This window comes from Aplidium turbinatum, chromosome 17 (genome assembly GCF_918807975.1).
Source record: "Aplidium turbinatum chromosome 17, kaAplTurb1.1, whole genome shotgun sequence".
NCBI classification, from domain to species: Eukaryota; Metazoa; Chordata; class Ascidiacea; order Aplousobranchia; family Polyclinidae; genus Aplidium; species Aplidium turbinatum.
Window position 1 is genome coordinate 13,195,615 of NC_137488.1, and position 17,238 is coordinate 13,212,852.

The 17,238-nt window shown below is 37.3% G+C and overlaps 1 protein-coding gene across 1 annotated transcript; it reads right to left on the bottom strand.

The window, feature by feature from the left end:
- Window positions 1–600: 600 nt before the first annotated feature.
- Window positions 601–16,433, bottom strand: LOC145786776 (multiple inositol polyphosphate phosphatase 1-like). The gene is made up of 8 exons (XM_082598518.1): window positions 16,189–16,433; window positions 14,215–14,363; window positions 13,612–13,760; window positions 12,998–13,118; window positions 11,281–11,395; window positions 10,382–10,555; window positions 7,840–8,054; window positions 601–1,193 (listed from the first exon to the last, which is right to left on the bottom strand). Exons 1-8 carry the CDS (start codon window positions 16,391–16,393, stop codon window positions 903–905), a joined length of 1,419 nt encoding a protein of 472 aa, XP_082454644.1. The 5' UTR covers window positions 16,394–16,433; the 3' UTR covers window positions 601–902.
- Between the last annotated feature and the right edge of the window lie 805 nt (window positions 16,434–17,238).

Genomic DNA, 17,238 nt, shown 5'->3' on the forward strand with positions numbered 1-17,238 from the left:
AAATCTTGTTCTGTCTTTGCTTTTTTATTTATTTTTTTTATTTTCACTTCTATAAATGATCTTTGTAATGAGTTTAGCCGTACTGTTGGTCTAAAATGTTTATGTTTTGCCTTTCCAAACATTTATCCCCTTTGTAAACTTGCATTCTGACTACGCCTCTGCATAGAGGTCACCAAATTTTGCTTTCGGGTTTACAAAATAATCTTATAACTGTCAAAAAAAAAGGTGATCACGAACCGAATGCCAAAGAAGAATCAAAACAAAAGATGCCGACTGACCATCTTTAAATCTCATATATTTTGTGAGCAAAGATGAGTGACAACCTTTAGGTTTAGCTTGCGAGGAGAGGTAGTTTGTCTCCGTTAGCTTAAGCTTCTTAAAATCACGATAGCCTGCACAGGCCACAAGCAAGAGATGAAAACATCACAATGTCCCACCCAACAGCATGCACTTCTTCTGATCATCTCATTGATAGTGTCCATCATAAGGAAGAGGCCAGCCTCTCGGACTTTTCCCATCAAATATGTTCCTGACAGCAGACGTTCATCGTCCGAATCATGGCAGCCTAGAGTTAGTCCACGATCAAAGTTTTTTGTTGTCGCTTATTTATTGAGCCGAACTTCAAAAGGCACAATATTGGAAATGTTCAAAACAAATTGAGTTAAGAAAGCCAAAGTTTTACTTTGCCAAAAGCGGTTTTGTTTAGAAATATTTTTATTTTGAACAATCTTTTCACTGCGTCCCTTATTAAAATAAAATAATAATCAAATACAATCAAAATATAGGCTCGTCGAATAAGCATTTTGCAAAAAACAATTGAGTTACTTGTCAACTCGGTTAGTAATTGTGAAGTGTTTCTTAGTAAATAGTCCTTAAAGTACATGAGTTTTGATGCTTAGAATTCATCCACATAATTTGTTGTAGTTACATTCCGTAGAAGAGCCAGCAACAAAATCTTGATAAAACGACAAAAAAGTTGTCAAATCACATAAAGTCGGAGATCCACTGTTGGAGCAGGCTGGGATTGGATGCAACTTTTCATTCCAGTAGACTTGTACCTTGTACTGCTGATTGCATTTGTATAAAACAAACGCTAAGTTTCCAGCACTAGGAATCATCTTACTCATACTGAATCGTCGAAGACGAGAACGGACTGACCGATACTTTGTTGCTGTTTCAGCCTTGACTGGATTCTGTGTGAAGAAATATGATGTTTTACGTTTTGAAATCTGAATGAGTTGACACAGTACTGATGTGGCCTATATTCATTATTGAGAGCCGTTGAGAGGATGATTTAAGCCCGATAACACTGCGTGATACCAGGCTTCCAAAACATTTCTTCAAAAATGTCTGGTGCAACAAATAAAATACTAATTTTAAATGTAAGTGCAGTGGCTTGCGAATTAGATCTGGCTTTTGTTTGAAAAATTTAAATGCACTGATTTAGATACAGAATAAATTTGAAAAATTACCAAACTGTTACAATCCAAAACTACTCTATACTTCTGTAGCCTAAAATTTTGTTCTGACAGCTTTGCATAATTCTACAAGCAATACAGTAGCACAGCTATCTTACTAGTAGCGGATCCAGAAAAGAAGATTTGAAGGGAATCTAAGTTTAAATGAAGGAAAATTTGTAAAACAAAACAAACAATATAGGGGTTGAGATTAATTTAGTTGGGGGTCTGAAAGGATTCCCCTCTAAAAGGATTTGACAGATTTAACCTTGTTTTGGTCACTTTTTGTGCATTTTTAGGTCTGTAATTAAGATCGTATTTTCCCAAATTCATCAACTTATATGTGGACTTCTGTAGACGTTTGAGTGACAACTTGTGGTTTAAAAATGAAGTTACGTTTTCAAAGTTTTTTTATTTTTTTATGAACACAAAAGGATTTCAATAATTTGTTTGTTCAAGGTTTGCGTTCTGCAGTGTTATGTAGATCTTTTAGTAAAATTTCGAAACTTCGCCTGACGTGTCCTGGCGCAAAATTGTTTTCCCAAAAACTTTCTGCATATCACTGTGTAAGTATAGAATTTGCATTTTTCATGTAAAATATGCTTGTTAAACTGTTTATGATTAATTTTATTGTGCTTAATTTCGTTCTCTGCGTTATTTGACGGTTCCAGCATATCAAAGGTTTATTTTGAAAAATAACCTTACGTTGTTCCACTGACAAAAGAGTTGGGAAACCCTTATTAAGAGTGTCTTGCTTGATAGGCACTTCAACAAGAAAAAATTCAGCCATTGCCACTGAAACCGCGAACCAATCATCAGCTACGTTTTCCGTGACGTAAAAAGGGCGAAAACAAGATGATACAAAGCAAATCAAGTGATTGTTTCTGTGTCAACTGGTTGGCTTAGGGGTTAGGGTTAGGGCTAGAAAATAGTCATTTCTATGACATGGGTTCGATTACCACCCCTACCATTATTTCTTCTGTAACTACCAAATAAAGCTCAAAACAAGAATTAACTCTCTGGCTGAGTGCTAGAAAGGTCACAATTGGACGGTAGCCTCTTATAACATGTTCTGATTGGTTCGAGGTTTCAGTGGCAATGGCTGAATTTCTTCATGTTAATGTGGCTTCCGTCTTGCTTTGTCTTGTAAGTTGTAACGCCAACTTGCCTATATAGGGTTTTCGTGGTGAAATGGTGAAGAAGCCTACAGTGAACGACGTTCATAACGTTTCAAAATTGGCATGTTAAACCTGTGAATTTGGGAAATGTTCCACACCAACAATTCACATTATTTGTATTTGGCCCTAATTTCAGAGAGCGGTTAGGACCAGGGGCGGCTCGCTAGTGTGTGCTGCGGTGCTGCAGCTTCTCTGCGGTGCTGCTCTTCAGCAGCTCCCATGAAAGTTTTCACAAAAAGTTTCTCAAATATTTTAGCGCTTCTTCTGCCCAAAATATGTTTTATGTTCTCTGTTCACAGAATTGCTGACTGTTATAAGTGTAAATTATAGTTGGAAACTTTGCGTGCTGTGAAATATTCTGCGCAAGGTTACAACTAAAGAGACACTCGATTGTGACGTCGTAGAGCCGCGAGGTTTCTTGAATTGCCAATACAAACGAATAGCAAAACGATGTGCTGTTTTAAAGGCATACTAAAGGAAAATTTCAAACCGAAATTAAGCATTAAAATGAGTAAACTGAACATTCAAGAATACATTTCAAAAACAATTACCCAAAAAAATTTGTTTTCAATGGCGCTGGCAAGGCCCAAAGTCCAGTGTTTCATTTATTTTCATTTTTTTCAAAATGACCAAAACGTGCAAACACAGCTCAAGAATACGTCATAAAGTCCAGCAATAACAAAAACCACGTTACCAATCTGATGTTTTGAGCAAACTGTCTGCTGTTTTGATGTTAAAATGTGCTGTTTTGATGTAAATACATACATAGCCTACAGTCAAATCGCCCGCAGTAACAATTATTGCGTGATCGGTTGATTGCTAGACTTTATGACGTAGACTTTATGACGTTCTTTACAGTCGCACGCTTCGTTGCTCAGGCCAATCTCGTTTTGAAAGCTCTGACAAAAGCACGCGCACAATGGTGGTCAGACCGCAATGGGGCAAAATTTTATTGAAAATCGTTTTATGGTAGCATGTTAAACACAAAGAACGTGGAAAATCGCCAAGTCAGGTTTTTCCTTTAATACCCCTTTAAAACAGCACACAAGCAGAAAGGCGAATATTGGGCAACAAGGCAATGTGAAAAGTCGATGAGTGTCTGGCGTCGTGGTAACGTCAAAAGAAGCTTGCGGCGCAATAGTGACGCCAGTGTGAATCCACCTTTACGTTGTGGAATTACGCATTGTCAAGTGTTACGCAATAAACCAATTACAGTAGTTTACATTTTCGCTGATTAGTATTACTATAGTCTTAGTTACAGAAGAACGCAAATAGGGAGGCACTAGAAAAACTGATACTTTTTAGGATAGGTTTACTTCCAATCCTTGGAAAAAACTGCTTGAATTTAATATGTCATGAAATAAGTAACGTATCTACATTAGGGTGTTTCAAAATTTCACCACTTTTAAATTTTAAAACGAGTACCTTTTTTTCTGATGGAGTTTTGGCCGCTGATTACGAATCTGGCATTATTTTTTCATTATGACGTCATCTTGAGGGTGCCCCACGCGATTTTTCGCGTTTTTTCAATATCACGAAAACTACTTGGGCTAGACGTATGGAATTTGTATCAAATGATGCAGAATATACAATTTCCTATCTCTACTTAAGAGTGTTTAAAGTCGTATCTGCTTCAGATTAAAAGTAATTTGAGAAAAACACTTTTTTATTGTTTTTACATCCATTCCATATCTATAATCTTCGAGCTATATGACAATACATTGTGACGTCAATTCGGTAATTGGTAATAACAATGGTAATTGTTTGTAAATGAACGATGATAATTGTTTGTTGACAATACGGGTCTTAAGGGATAAAAACAATTTCCAATTTGAATTTAGTTGGTCAGTTTTAAATGCAGTATAAGCAGGGATATGGCATGGTTGAGATCTGTTGAGGTTAAGTCTCTGATAGTCTCGAAAAAGTTACTTGGAAATACATTACCAATGTGTAGAGAAGTTATAGAGCACTATCATTATATTCAGCAGCTTTTAATGGATACAGACACTAAATTTTTGAAGAAAACTTCAGGATTCTATGATATCAAAGATGTAGTTATGAATGACACAGTTCAACTGTGGAGAAGAGCCAGCTTGCCTGCTATCGAGTTGAGAAGTATCCATACAAAACTGAAGCAACTTATTCACAAGTTTGCTGTGGCAAGAAAACGTGCCAAGAAATTGAAACTTATTTCAATCAGCGATGGCTGGCTCGACCAGCTCTTTGATATAACCAAGTGCCGGTGTGAAATACCAGATATATTTCAAACGTATAAAGGTAAGCTGATTTGTAGTTGCAGTTTTGACCACAGAGTTCCAGAAAAAGAAAGTATGTTTCTGAAAGATCAAAGATCCGTTAGAAGAATGATTTTATCTTCATCCAAAGATGCACTGTTTAATACACACAAGCTGCAGAGTGTAATCAAGCTCAAGCGACTCACCACGGCGGAAGATGATATTGAGAACCCCACATCCAGTAAATTAAGAGCTACAATAAACGGAGGCCTATCCAATTCTAAAGTTTTGTTCAATTCGTTGAGACCGCGCCAGTTCGATTTAAATATAAATTCTAATGAGAGCAATGATGATCTTTTGGAAGCAGAGACGAGTGATAATGTTAGGGACACGTCAACCTATTTCGACCTGGATTACCAACCTGCTCCCAAGCATCTTGCAGGAGGAAAAGCTTACCTTAAAAAACGTTCATTTTCGATCAGTACCAGTGACCGTGTTAAAGCAGACCGGCTTAGTGTCGATTCGCCAACAATCCGATCTGCAGCGATCAACTATTGGAGAAAAAAATATTTCTGCTTCGCCAACAACTGTACTTCGAAAGCGCGAGCAGTGTCGACTTGAAGCTTTAAATCAATGTGAGTAAGAGCTGAAACATGCTAAAGCAATTCAATTATTCTATGATGGAATAATCATAAACAAAATGGACAGGTACATCTTTTTGGGACAATTTGTGGATACAGGAGTCAAGTGTGAAAAAGTTATAGCTGTGAAAACTTTTTTGGAAGGAATTTCGGTAATTTCTCAGACCGTTTTTAACTGTGTTACCGAGAAAATTTGTGAGGATACTTTAAGTAAAATATATTCAGTTATGTCAGATACTACTGCATTAAACACAAGGAAAAAATCTGGTATAAATAAGCGCCTGGCCGATTTCTTCATGGAACGGCATGGTCGAGGCATCCACACATTGGAATGCTTATTTCATGTTAATGAAATATATTTCACTCATGTCATCTAAAAAATCGAAAATCACAATTGTAATTGTCATATAGCTCGAAGATTATCGATATGGATATCAAAACAATAAAAAAGTGTTTTTCTCAAATTACTTTTTTTCTGAAGCAGATACGACTTTAAACTCTCGTAAGTATAGATAGGAAATCGTATATTCTGCATCATTTGATACAAATTCCATACGTCTAGCCCAAGTAGTTTTCGAGATATTGAAAAAACGCGAAAAATCGCGTGGGGCACCCTCAAGATGACGTCATAATGAAAAAATAATGCCAGATTCGCAATCAGCGGCCAAAACTCCATCAGAAAAAAAGGTACTCGTTTTAAAATTTAAAAGTGGTGAAATTTTGAAACACCCTAATCTACATCCAAAATGTAAAGTGACATAGGCCAAGGAAAATTTTTGTGGAGTGGGTAATGAAAAAAACAAGCGTTTTCTCTTTTATCATTTAGAACGTGCTATTCACATATGTTTGTTGATCATCCCCTTCAAAATATTACACAAAATATTACTCTTAAATAAGCCAAGTTTTACTTAAACTTTTATCACAATTTAGAGGTAAAATATGCTCAAAATCCACCAAATCAAATGTAATTTTACTGAGGGAGACCCCCGCTTTTGTATTCGCCTTCGGCGGACACGCGGCTGGTGTAACGGTCCAGGAGTGACCGCAGTCCAAGAGTTACCAGAGTTGCCCAATATAATTAATTTTTTTTTTTTATGAAAATTATTGAAATTCTTACTGCTCAAAAAGTTGCATTAACAATTTTAAGCATTGATTATGATTAATCTTAAATGAAAAGGTGCGCATTAGTTTGAGAGCAACTACTCAATTAAACTTAGTTGTAAATTTTTTGTTTTTGTATTGCTTTCGGAAGCGCCGGGCAGCTTTGATCATTTGTAGTATGACATCATTTCTAGACTGTCACCTTGCAGCAGCACGGTAACTTTTGGACCGCAGTAACTCCTGGACCGCTACACCGGGTTTTGCCCGTCCGCAGCACCCTCATTTCTAGGACTCACGAGCCGCCACTGCTTAGGACTAATTCTAATTCAGCACAATAAGCCATCTAGAAATGCAACTAGGCTGCATGCCTATGTTGTCTAGTTACAGTTGCTTATTAGACTATATATTTTGAGAATCAATTATAAGTTTAAACCTCAGAAAATTTATTTTTGGTGCGCAAAAACAGCAATGTAGACGAATATAGTCTACTCTACTGCATACAGCACACAAGCAAAACATACACAAACAGTTGCACACAAACAAGACAACGCACCAGAAGGCCTCGAAAACACGCAAGGTAATCAAGGCGAGGCCTCTTGGCGTTTTTTTTTTTCAGATCAAACAGAAGTGATATTCTTAAATGATGAAGTGGTTTTGATAAACGTATTTTATTTAGTGCTCAATTATTATCTGAAGCACTGTTTACCAGTGTGTTTTTAACAGCAGCAGGTATTATTACCATGCGGAAGCTGGCAGTGGCTTCAATTACCGTGATACACAGAAAAAATAAATTATCGTAGAAAAACAAAATTCGCGTCCCAGTCTTCCCCTGCCTATTGTATACAACTAATAAGCCACATTTCATCTTACTTCATCTTATGCCTCTGTCAACAATGAAATAGATGAATCTAATTGTTAATTAGCTGAGTGAGCAATGGGTTGATTTCAGAACATTGTCTTACATTTTAAAGGACACGAAAAACGTTTTTATCCCAAAAGTTCAATGCTAAAACCCTGCCTGCCTAATATCGGAGGTTAGGTAAAATGAGCTTGAGCGAGAAAGCGAGCGATATAATTTTGCAAAAATAGAGAAAAATCACATGTTTTTTTGTGGATTGTTTTTTTGGGGGGGAGGGGCATGTGACCAAGTGCCCTCATGGATCCGCTACTATATCTTAATTGTATCTTCTGAAAGTTTAGTAAAATTTAAAAAAAATGGCTATCATACTTGAAAAAACTTCAGGCTTGCAGCAAGAGATACAATGTTATCCACGTGACCAAATCTGAATGTTCCTTTTATAAAGTTTTGTGATGATGAGTCCGATTCTGATGCAGTTTTCAAGGAAGAAACGACATCCTTTGCCAAAATGCAACTGAGTTTCTTTGAAAGAACATTCTTTGATTTAAATCCGTATGATTTTAAATCGGTTGCATAGTCGAGCTCTGTAAAAACATGCAACCCATAAAAATTAAATATCGATCAGCAGCTTAAGTTTTGGATCGACTAACTGTAGCCTTAATTCGATAAAAATGTAGTAGGCCTATAAGCCCTATACTGTAGTAGATATGGGCATGATCTTGATATTAAAAATCACAAATGATCTTGAAGATCACTTTTATTTTGGTGATCTTGTCCTTGATCTAAGATTACTTTTTTGTGTGATTTTGATCTTGAAGAACAGAAAGATCAAGATCACTTTAAAATTGAAATTTACTTACAAGATAGAGGCTTTTTTTACAACTCGTACTGTACAAAGTGATTTCCCTAGTGTCAATTACTAACATTAAGCATCTGTTAATGTGATATGTGTCCAAGAAAAGTCGATTTGAAGTTTCAACCAAATTTGGTCAGTGTTGCCATTTAAAAATTTAAAAAGTTCTCTGTGTTGGTCATAATAATAAAGAAGTCAACTTCCGTACATAGTTTATGTCGACGTATGATAAAAAAAATTCATTCAACTTTGTTCATAATTTTGTTTTGTGAATTCTAAAAAAACGTTTGCTTTCTTTGATCCAATGTTAGATGTTTAAAAAGTTTGGAATGGTGATGCTAAAAAAATGGACTGAGTGTATAGCCGATTTTGGTCATGTAAACTGATTTAGTGCATCCAATCCAATCAACCAGACCAATCATTGTTTAGGGTCTGAGTATAAACAAATATATTAAATGTGAAACCATATGCTGCCTCTTTTTTGTATAGCTTTTGTAGTTTTGTTTAGAGCGGTTTATCTGACCCCAGATCTCTGAACGTTTTTGATAGCAGACAACAGTATCGAAGTTGCCTAGACCTATTAGCAAAGTTGCCTAGACTATACCTTCGGCTGGGGAGCTGATGCGAAAACCCTTCGCACAGCTACCTTGGCCCTAGTCCATTCTACCGCCGAGTACTGTGCACCAGTGTGGTGCCGCAGCTCTCACACCCGCCACATTGACACCGCCATCAATGACGCACTACGCACTGTGACTGGATGCCTGCGTCCCACTCCAACGGACTGCCTTCCCATCCTTGCAGGCATCCAACCTGCTGAGCTTCGCCGTAAAGGAGCCATAATTTCCCTTGCTCGTCGCGCACTGGACCCCGACCACCTCCTCCACAGTACACTCCAGCGCCTACCTGGAGGACAGCAGCGACTGAAATCAAGACGCCCATTTGTGCACGCCGCACGACAGCTTCTGAACAACGTTGAAGATCTTGGAATAAGTGCGGCACACTGGACGAACTACACATGGAACATGGAGTGGCAAAACAACACCTCCCGACTCCGTGATTTCCTACCCGACGTCGATCCCCACCCTCCGGGAATGTCCATCGCAAGACTTGCGTGGGTCCGGCTTAACCGCCTACGAACCGGCGTCGGTCGCTTTCGTTCAGACATGTGCAGATGGGGCCTGGCTCCCTCACCGGGATGCGAGTGTGGCGCCACAGACCAGACAGTAGATCATGTCGTCCATGACTGCCGAATCCATCAACCACCACATGGAATGCTTGGACTGAAGGCCCTGGATGACGAGACTGTCGAGTGGCTGATGACATCATGCCCAAACATATAGTCCGGAAGAACAGCTCATACGACGAAGAAGAAGAAGTATCAAAGTTGACAGATGGTTAATGGTGCAATATTGATAAAATCTAGTAAAAGTTGAAAATGTTTCGTAACACGAATAAAAGTTTCCCACATGAACTAGACGAAAATTTAGTGAAAAATGATGCAGTTCAAAGGTGTTTTTTTTTAAATTAAAAACATGAAACTAATTGCAAATTTTGTGACTTTTTCAGTAGGCTACTGTAATTACCCTCAGCTTTGGGTGTGACGTTGCGATTTCATGCAAACTATGACAACGATTGATAGGCCTAATAGCAACAGTCACTAACTTATTACAATTCTTAGGCCAGCGATTGAGTAGTTAAAAGCAATGCCAACTACTTTTAACCAGGTTGCTTATGGTAAAATTTATTTTTTTGTACATCATTGATCAAAAAATTCATTTTTTCATGTAGCCTACACAAAAAGTGATCTTGAACATCAAGATCAACACGTTGTTTTGGTGATCTTGATCTTCAAGATCACCAAAACACCAAAACTGGTGATCTTGCCCATCCCTGCCTATAGTAGCCATAATGACCTGCCACCACATGTCTTTAAACTGTACCACTTTACCACATTCAGCGAACTTCAACAATTTTCTGGAATATTTCATACTTTAAGTCAATTCAATGCAAAAACCTATTTCACAATTTTGGCAAGACTTTTGTAACAATCAAACTTACTTCGATGGTCTTTTTTTGAAAACGGAAAACACCATGGACCGTTTTTAGTGTCAACCCATTGCTGCAAGCTGCAACCGTCCAAGTAAATACGATAAAGATCATTTGCTGAAATCATTTCCTTTGGAACTCCAAGACGAGAAATAACAGAACGCAGTGTTCGCTGGATCAACTTGCCTAGGGTAAAACAAGAATCACTTTTTTGTTTAAACTTCGAAAAAAAAGAGAAATGGAAAAGGGCAGCTGAAAAAACGCCTTAGCAATTGTGCAGCGACAGCAAATAAACCCATCTACTATTTTAACATTTTTTCCGAAATCACTCAAGTGGCTTGGTGGCAGACAGGTGTAATGTTCTAATCACTGCTTCTGATAGACTTAGATTTGAATTAAAGTTAAGATTTCACCAAAAACTTTGTTGCAATGGTCCGTTTGTGTACCTTTTTGCGTAAAGCTGTTTGGAAAAGTTAGGTAATGATGCGGTTCTTCTTCTATTGCCTTACTTGAACGAGGGATCGACGGCCTTGGATGAATAATTAGACTAAGTATTCCTTTTATATGTCGTTGAGGCATTTTGACCTATGCATTGCCATTTACTAACACAGGCCATTGCTAGTACCAAAGCTCCATCGGCCTTTTCGGACTTAGCCCCAGCGTTTCCTGATCCTTATCACGAACACAAGCATCGAAAACGGTACAATCGCTAATGTAGCTTACTGTAGAACGACAGTAATAGACAGTATCTTTATATTACAACTAACAAGATTCTCTTTTTTTTCAAAGGAGTGTTCTTCATGGTGAAGATTACGTAAAAAGCAATCTTGAGTACAAATTCGTGTTATTCGCCTTCAAAGCCTTAGTAATGATAACATTATTTATCAAATATAACATAACATGAAATACACCTGTTAAAAACTTCATAAAGTCAGATATTTCGGAGACATTTTTCGGCCGGTCTGACAAATAGTTCTTGCAGATCTTCTTGGCTCGAAGCAACGTGTCTTGTTTAACTGGAGTAACCTAGGAAAAAGTACTTTTGAAATGAGTGTAGTGATCATTTGAGTCAAAGCTTAATTTACATTAAGAAACACCTTCAATAACCCAGTACTGTATGTTGAGTAGTCATTATTGCTCTATGCTCTGCGGAAGAATCACAACAATTACAACAACCGCTTGATGAAAAACTACATCATCTGATTGCAAAACTAAAAATATCAGATCTGGCCTGGCGAAAAATCCTGACCAAGTTGTTAGGCTGATAAAAGCTGTTGTTTTTGTTGTTTTTGCTCACGCAGAAAGTACATTGAAACGGGCAATGGGTCAGTGGCGGCTCGTGACTATTTTTTAAAGGATAGGCTGCAAAAATGTTGTACTGAAAACAGCTTAAAAACTTACTACCAAAGATTAGCATCGTTGTTAACTTGGATTGCGCACTTATGTTATAATGGTATACACATGTACACCAGGACTATGGATCTACTGATGGGAAAATATAACGACATTCATCAATTTCACGAGGGTAAAGACTGCAGCCTATTAGGACGAGCCGCCAATACAATGGGTGATTGCAATACTATCCGGACTTCGCAGCAATATATACAAATATAAAAATACGACACTAATTATAGCCTTATTGTAACTTTGTTACAATTTACACTTTGATAACAAAATATACAGTAGACTAACATATGACATGTAAGCTACCTTTATATCATATAAAAATCACAAATATTAGGCTATAACTATTATAGGTCACCAGTGATGTACGCGCATACAAAAATATTGACGCCGTCAGCGTAAACGCAAACGTTCGAAAAATCATACGCCGTATGCGTCAACGTAACTTGTAAAAAAAGTTGGCGGCGTCAGCGTCAGCGCATACACTAGCGTAACTTTATTTTGTTTGCTAGGTGCCAAACATTCACACGGTACAAACCACTCGAAACTAACAAGTTTTATTTTGAATTTCCACGAAGAAACACAAGCATCTGAAAGTGTTCATCTGACATTTTGCTGTGTTTTGGTTCCAATATGTCTTTGCCCATTGGAAACATTCTTTCAACTGCAGCGCTGAAAGGTATTGGCGTGTTGTAGCGAAAAAAAATACATTAAAAAGTATGCGTTGACGCTATGCGCTAAAAATCCGCGAAAACTTTGTGGCGTAGCCTCAAGCGCAAACTATCCAAAAAAATGTGGCCGCAAGCGTTAGCGTAAACAAAAAGTCTACGCCGCAAGTGTGCGGCGTAGAATTTGCGGCGTATACGTACATCTCTGTAGGTCACTAAAACGTTTTAATTTAAGTTTTGTTATTTGCATGTATTGTAACTAAGTTTTCCGTTTTTAATGACCAAATGAAAGAATGTTTGACGTGGGAGGTTGAACAGTGAAAGCTCTTCAAAGACTCAACTCTGATGTTATAAACGCTTCCAATTTTTGAAGTTACCTGATTATGGTAAATGGAAACTAAAAACGTTTGGAACTTAAGCAAAGGTAAATTATTAGGCCAGATACTACGAGTAGGCCTAATCATCAAAAACAGTCTCAACTTAATATGCTGGAGTTATAATAAAGAGATCAATTAATTAAGAAGTGCTATCAAAAATAAGCAAGACGCAAGCTTACAGACTGAGCATGTTCTACGGCTTCTTCTATTGCTGCTGCTTCGTTTCTGCCCCTTTTAAAAATTTCTTCAGCAAAAACTCTCATTGAAGCGATGGTCCGCTGAAAATTCGTACTTCGAAACCTAAAAAATAAGCTAGAAATTAATTATCACAAAGTATAGTAGACGTATAAAGGTAACGGTGGGCTCATATTTATTATAAACGGTGAAGGATGAGAAGCTTATGTTCTCACTATTCGAAGCCAAGCACTAACAAGAGTTGGGTGGCCAGTTCCTCCTCTTGGCCGCATTTCCTTCAGCAACTACGTCCACTAAATTTATTTCACTCTGGGTGAAAGTGAGCAGTGTTTTTTTTAACAACCAGCTTTTATTAGTCGGGAGTCGAACAAGGATTGTACCATTGCTAAGCGAGCGCCTTATCCTGGGTGCCATCCCACCACCATAATAGATACAACTTGCTGGACCACTTTTATTAGTAGGCTACAAACAAACACAAAAAATGCTATCTACTAAAATTGCAATACGAGAATAAAGATCAATGCAAGATTTTGTGATATTTTTCCTAAAAAGCATCCATTTCTTCACAAAGTAACAAACCGGCCTACAGTCATTTTACCGATAATCCGCAGGTTGTGCTTCCAATGGGAACAGCTCTGGGAAACTCAGTGCAAATCTTTTCGAAATATTTCTAATTTCATCATCTCCATATGAAGTCTGATTCTTGTTTACATTTTTATTAACCCATGGTTTCCAATCTCGCAATCGCTAAATTATAACAGGTAAAAAATCATTTTACGTTTTACATTTCAAGTCCATTTTTCAGACATTCAACAAGCTTTAAAACAGCATATACCATGCGGAAAAATACAAAACATAATGCTTCATACTGGTATTTCAAAATAGAAACACCATGACCTATTCAATTGGAGACAAATTTCAATGAATATATGAGCTGTTTCATAATGCAAAGACCCACAGCATGCTTTTATGAAATCATCACAGTGCATCAGGGTATGGAGAATTACAACAAATAGAAGGTTACTTTAATTGCTGTTAAACAAACTAATGCCGTTAAAAAAAGAACAAAGATTGAAATTTGTTTTCTATTAGTGTAAACGTTTCACTTTTTTGTCAATGCTAATGTTTACGCAGTGGTGTATCAAATTAAAAAAGTAGGTTAAAGATAAGTGCTGAGACAAAATATTTAACAATCGCATGCCTGAAGATGTTTCGGACATAATGTGGCTTTTCCTGTGGTGTTGAGTAATCTTGTTAACCTCAATAGTTTCCTTTGCTCTTTCAGGGTACCGGCATGCGGGTATCTCGCTCCATGCCGCAATAGTAAGTAAAGGTGGACTGGTGCACAATCTAAAATATAGAATACAGAAATGCTTCACAGTAAAAATGAGAAAGCTTCGCCGTTTACCAAAACTTATTACATTATAAGATCAACTTGCCAATAGTGCTGCAAAAGAAAGCAATACGTTGCTGGCTGAAAATCCACTAAATGTAAAATCAGCTATACTACAATTCTGACGTTTCATACGAGATACCGACAAACATCTTCGAAAAAAATGGTTTAGTTCTACAAAGTGTTAAACCGGTCGAAGTCGAATTTATGCTCAAAAATGCACTACGTGAAACGAATGAGTGCATAAGTAGGCTACGTAGATTAGGCTACTGTATTACATATACTATTCTAGTGGCATTACATTATAGGACGCGCAGCTCCACTTTTCCGGCCACATTAGAAGGGTCAATTGTCAATTGGACAGTTACTTCTACGCTTTGCTACAAGCGTACTTTCAACAAGAAACTTTTAATTACTTTAAAACCAACTTTACTACTCTTATAAAGCCTATAAAAAGTGCATTATATTGTAAATCAAAAGAAACGTAATCTTTCTCGTGTGGCGGATAAAGCCAAAAGCAGTTGTAGTTTCGCATCTCCATAATCTAAATTCTTTGCAAGCCAGGGGGGCAGTTGCCCCATGTTGCAAAAAATGCCGTACATTCTGGCAAAAATGTACAAATATTGGGCAAACTAAGTTACATAGAAGGCTATAAACTGCCTCCTTGATTCTTCAATGCAACTGTTCAAATCAACATGTTATTTCGGGCATCAACGAAGTATGAAATTACCGGAATCTGATTAATCCTTCTATGAAACTATTGAAATCATGAGTTTGGGCACAAAGAAAATATAAAATTACCGGAATCTGATTAATCCTTCTATGAAACTATTGAAATCATGAGTTTGGGCACAAAGAAATTATAAAATTACCGGAATCTGCTTAATCCTTCTATGAAACTATTGAAATTATGAGTTTGGGCACAAAGAAAATATAAAATTACCCGAATCTGATTGTATCCTTCCATGAAACTGCCAAATCAACATGTTACTTTGGGCACCCATTTTATCAAGCTCATATACTGTACAGATAGCTATTTTGATATGTATATTTGGGCAATTTTAGTAAAATTACGCAGATTTGAGAAGATTTTTGTTCTGCCCCCAAAAATATTCTAGTCCCGTCCGGCTATGCGTAAAATCTCTGATACTATTGTAACTTAAGCTCGAAAAACCGGTCTTTTTGTTGGAACTCGGACTTGTTTACAAAAATAAAATGGCTGAATTTGAATTTGAACGTTTTCGAGCTTCAACTAAATTTCAGGAAAATTTTACATTCTGTAGAGTACAAAGATAAAATCGATGGAAAACCGCCCAAGAAAAATTTTCCAAAAGTTTCTTGCAACATGTAATAGTGCAAAGCTACAAAAATATAATGTGTAGGTAGTAGGTAAAATATTTTCACCAAGACTTTGTCTATCATTTAGTACATGGTGGAATGATGCATGGTGGGATTGCGCAGCGGATAAGGCGTTAGCTTACAATAATTGTGCAAACCTGGTTTGACTACTGGCATCAGCTGGTTGTTGAAAACACCGCTCACCTTTATCTAAGGTGTAGTAAATTGGGTGGGCATAATTTCTGAAGAAAAAGCGGCCGAGAAAAAAGAACTGGCCACGCTAAACTCTCGTTAGTGCCAAAGACTTAGTACAATGATAACCTTACATTCTCATCCCAAAGACTTGGAATCAAGTGACCTTTACATTAGTTTACGTTAATGAAACAAGGCAAAATAAAACGACAATTACACAAAAATAAAATAACTATAAAACATAAAACTGACTTTCTTCAGGACTTGGTCTTTGAATGGAAGGGGGGCCGTAGACTAGTTCATAATTTTCATACAACGTTCTCACTCCAAACAGCTTTGTGTATCCTGAAGTCGATATTTTTCTGTTGAAGCATTTCTTGATTTGTTTTCTGCTTCCTTTGCCAGCCTGGCACATACACATCAAAGCCAACAAAATGCAAACTATGAACAACCTCATTACTGCAATTTGTATGGTAGCCTACTACTCACAAATGCACCTTTTGGCAACTAGGCTATAGCTTCAATCTGCAAAGGTATAAAAGTAGACTTCGTGCTTCAAGTGATGCTGATATTCAGCAATTTTATTTGAATGGTTTCCGATCACAGTGTTGTGTTCTTACTTTTTATGAAGGTTATTGACAACACGATTCAAAATGAAACGTTTGCCACAGTTAGCTCAAAAGATTGCATTCCCAGTTTATGCTTTAGCCATGTTTGAGTGTGAATACGTATTTAAATCGCACGTTTTGCAACGTACAATGAACGTACTTCAACTAATGACAAAAAATCCAATTGTTTGTCTCAAATTCTACACTTTCCTTGATGTTTTTCTGTTGCTAAGCCACCGAGTTTACAAAAGGTACAAGAGATCTTTGTAGTTAACATCGATTTTCTCCTTAGGCTGGGGAAAAGGGACGAGTGAGAATGAAGTTAACCGCAAAAATGGCCTCATCTACAATACTGTTAAAGCCAACATGGACTCCAGCTCCTGGCAAATACAGAAATCAAAGCGGGATGTAGAAACCTAATTAGCTTGAGCTTTGCTCGACGCAAAATAATTAAGTCACTTGTAACTTGCAAGTTGACAGTGTGAAAAAATTGTCGGCCACTTACCATCACGGTTCAGTCTAGCATCTATCACTATAGCAGCTTTCTTGCATTAACCTATTTAAATATAATTATTAAAATGCTAAGTAGGCTACTCTGAGAAAAGCTAGTGCGACTAGAATGAATCCCTCTGTGGCTCGGATTTGAATCGCTGCCGGATTTTGAGACCGCTGTATTAAACTGATTAGCGATTGC

What these genes read in the sequence shown, in the direction of transcription:
- LOC145786776 (XM_082598518.1), bottom strand. Translation starts at nt 16,393, where the DNA reads ATGAGGTTGTTCATAGTTTGCATTTTGTTGGCTTTGATGTGTATGTGC. An exon ending in CCGTAGAACATGCTCAGTCT is followed by an intron (nt 11,396 to 12,997) that starts GTAAGCTTGCGT and finishes ACTTTTTCCTAG; the next exon opens with GTTACTCCAGTTAAACAAGA. An exon ending in CTTTATGAAGTTTTTAACAG is followed by an intron (nt 10,556 to 11,280) that starts GTGTATTTCATG and finishes GTTTTACCCTAG; the next exon opens with GCAAGTTGATCCAGCGAACA.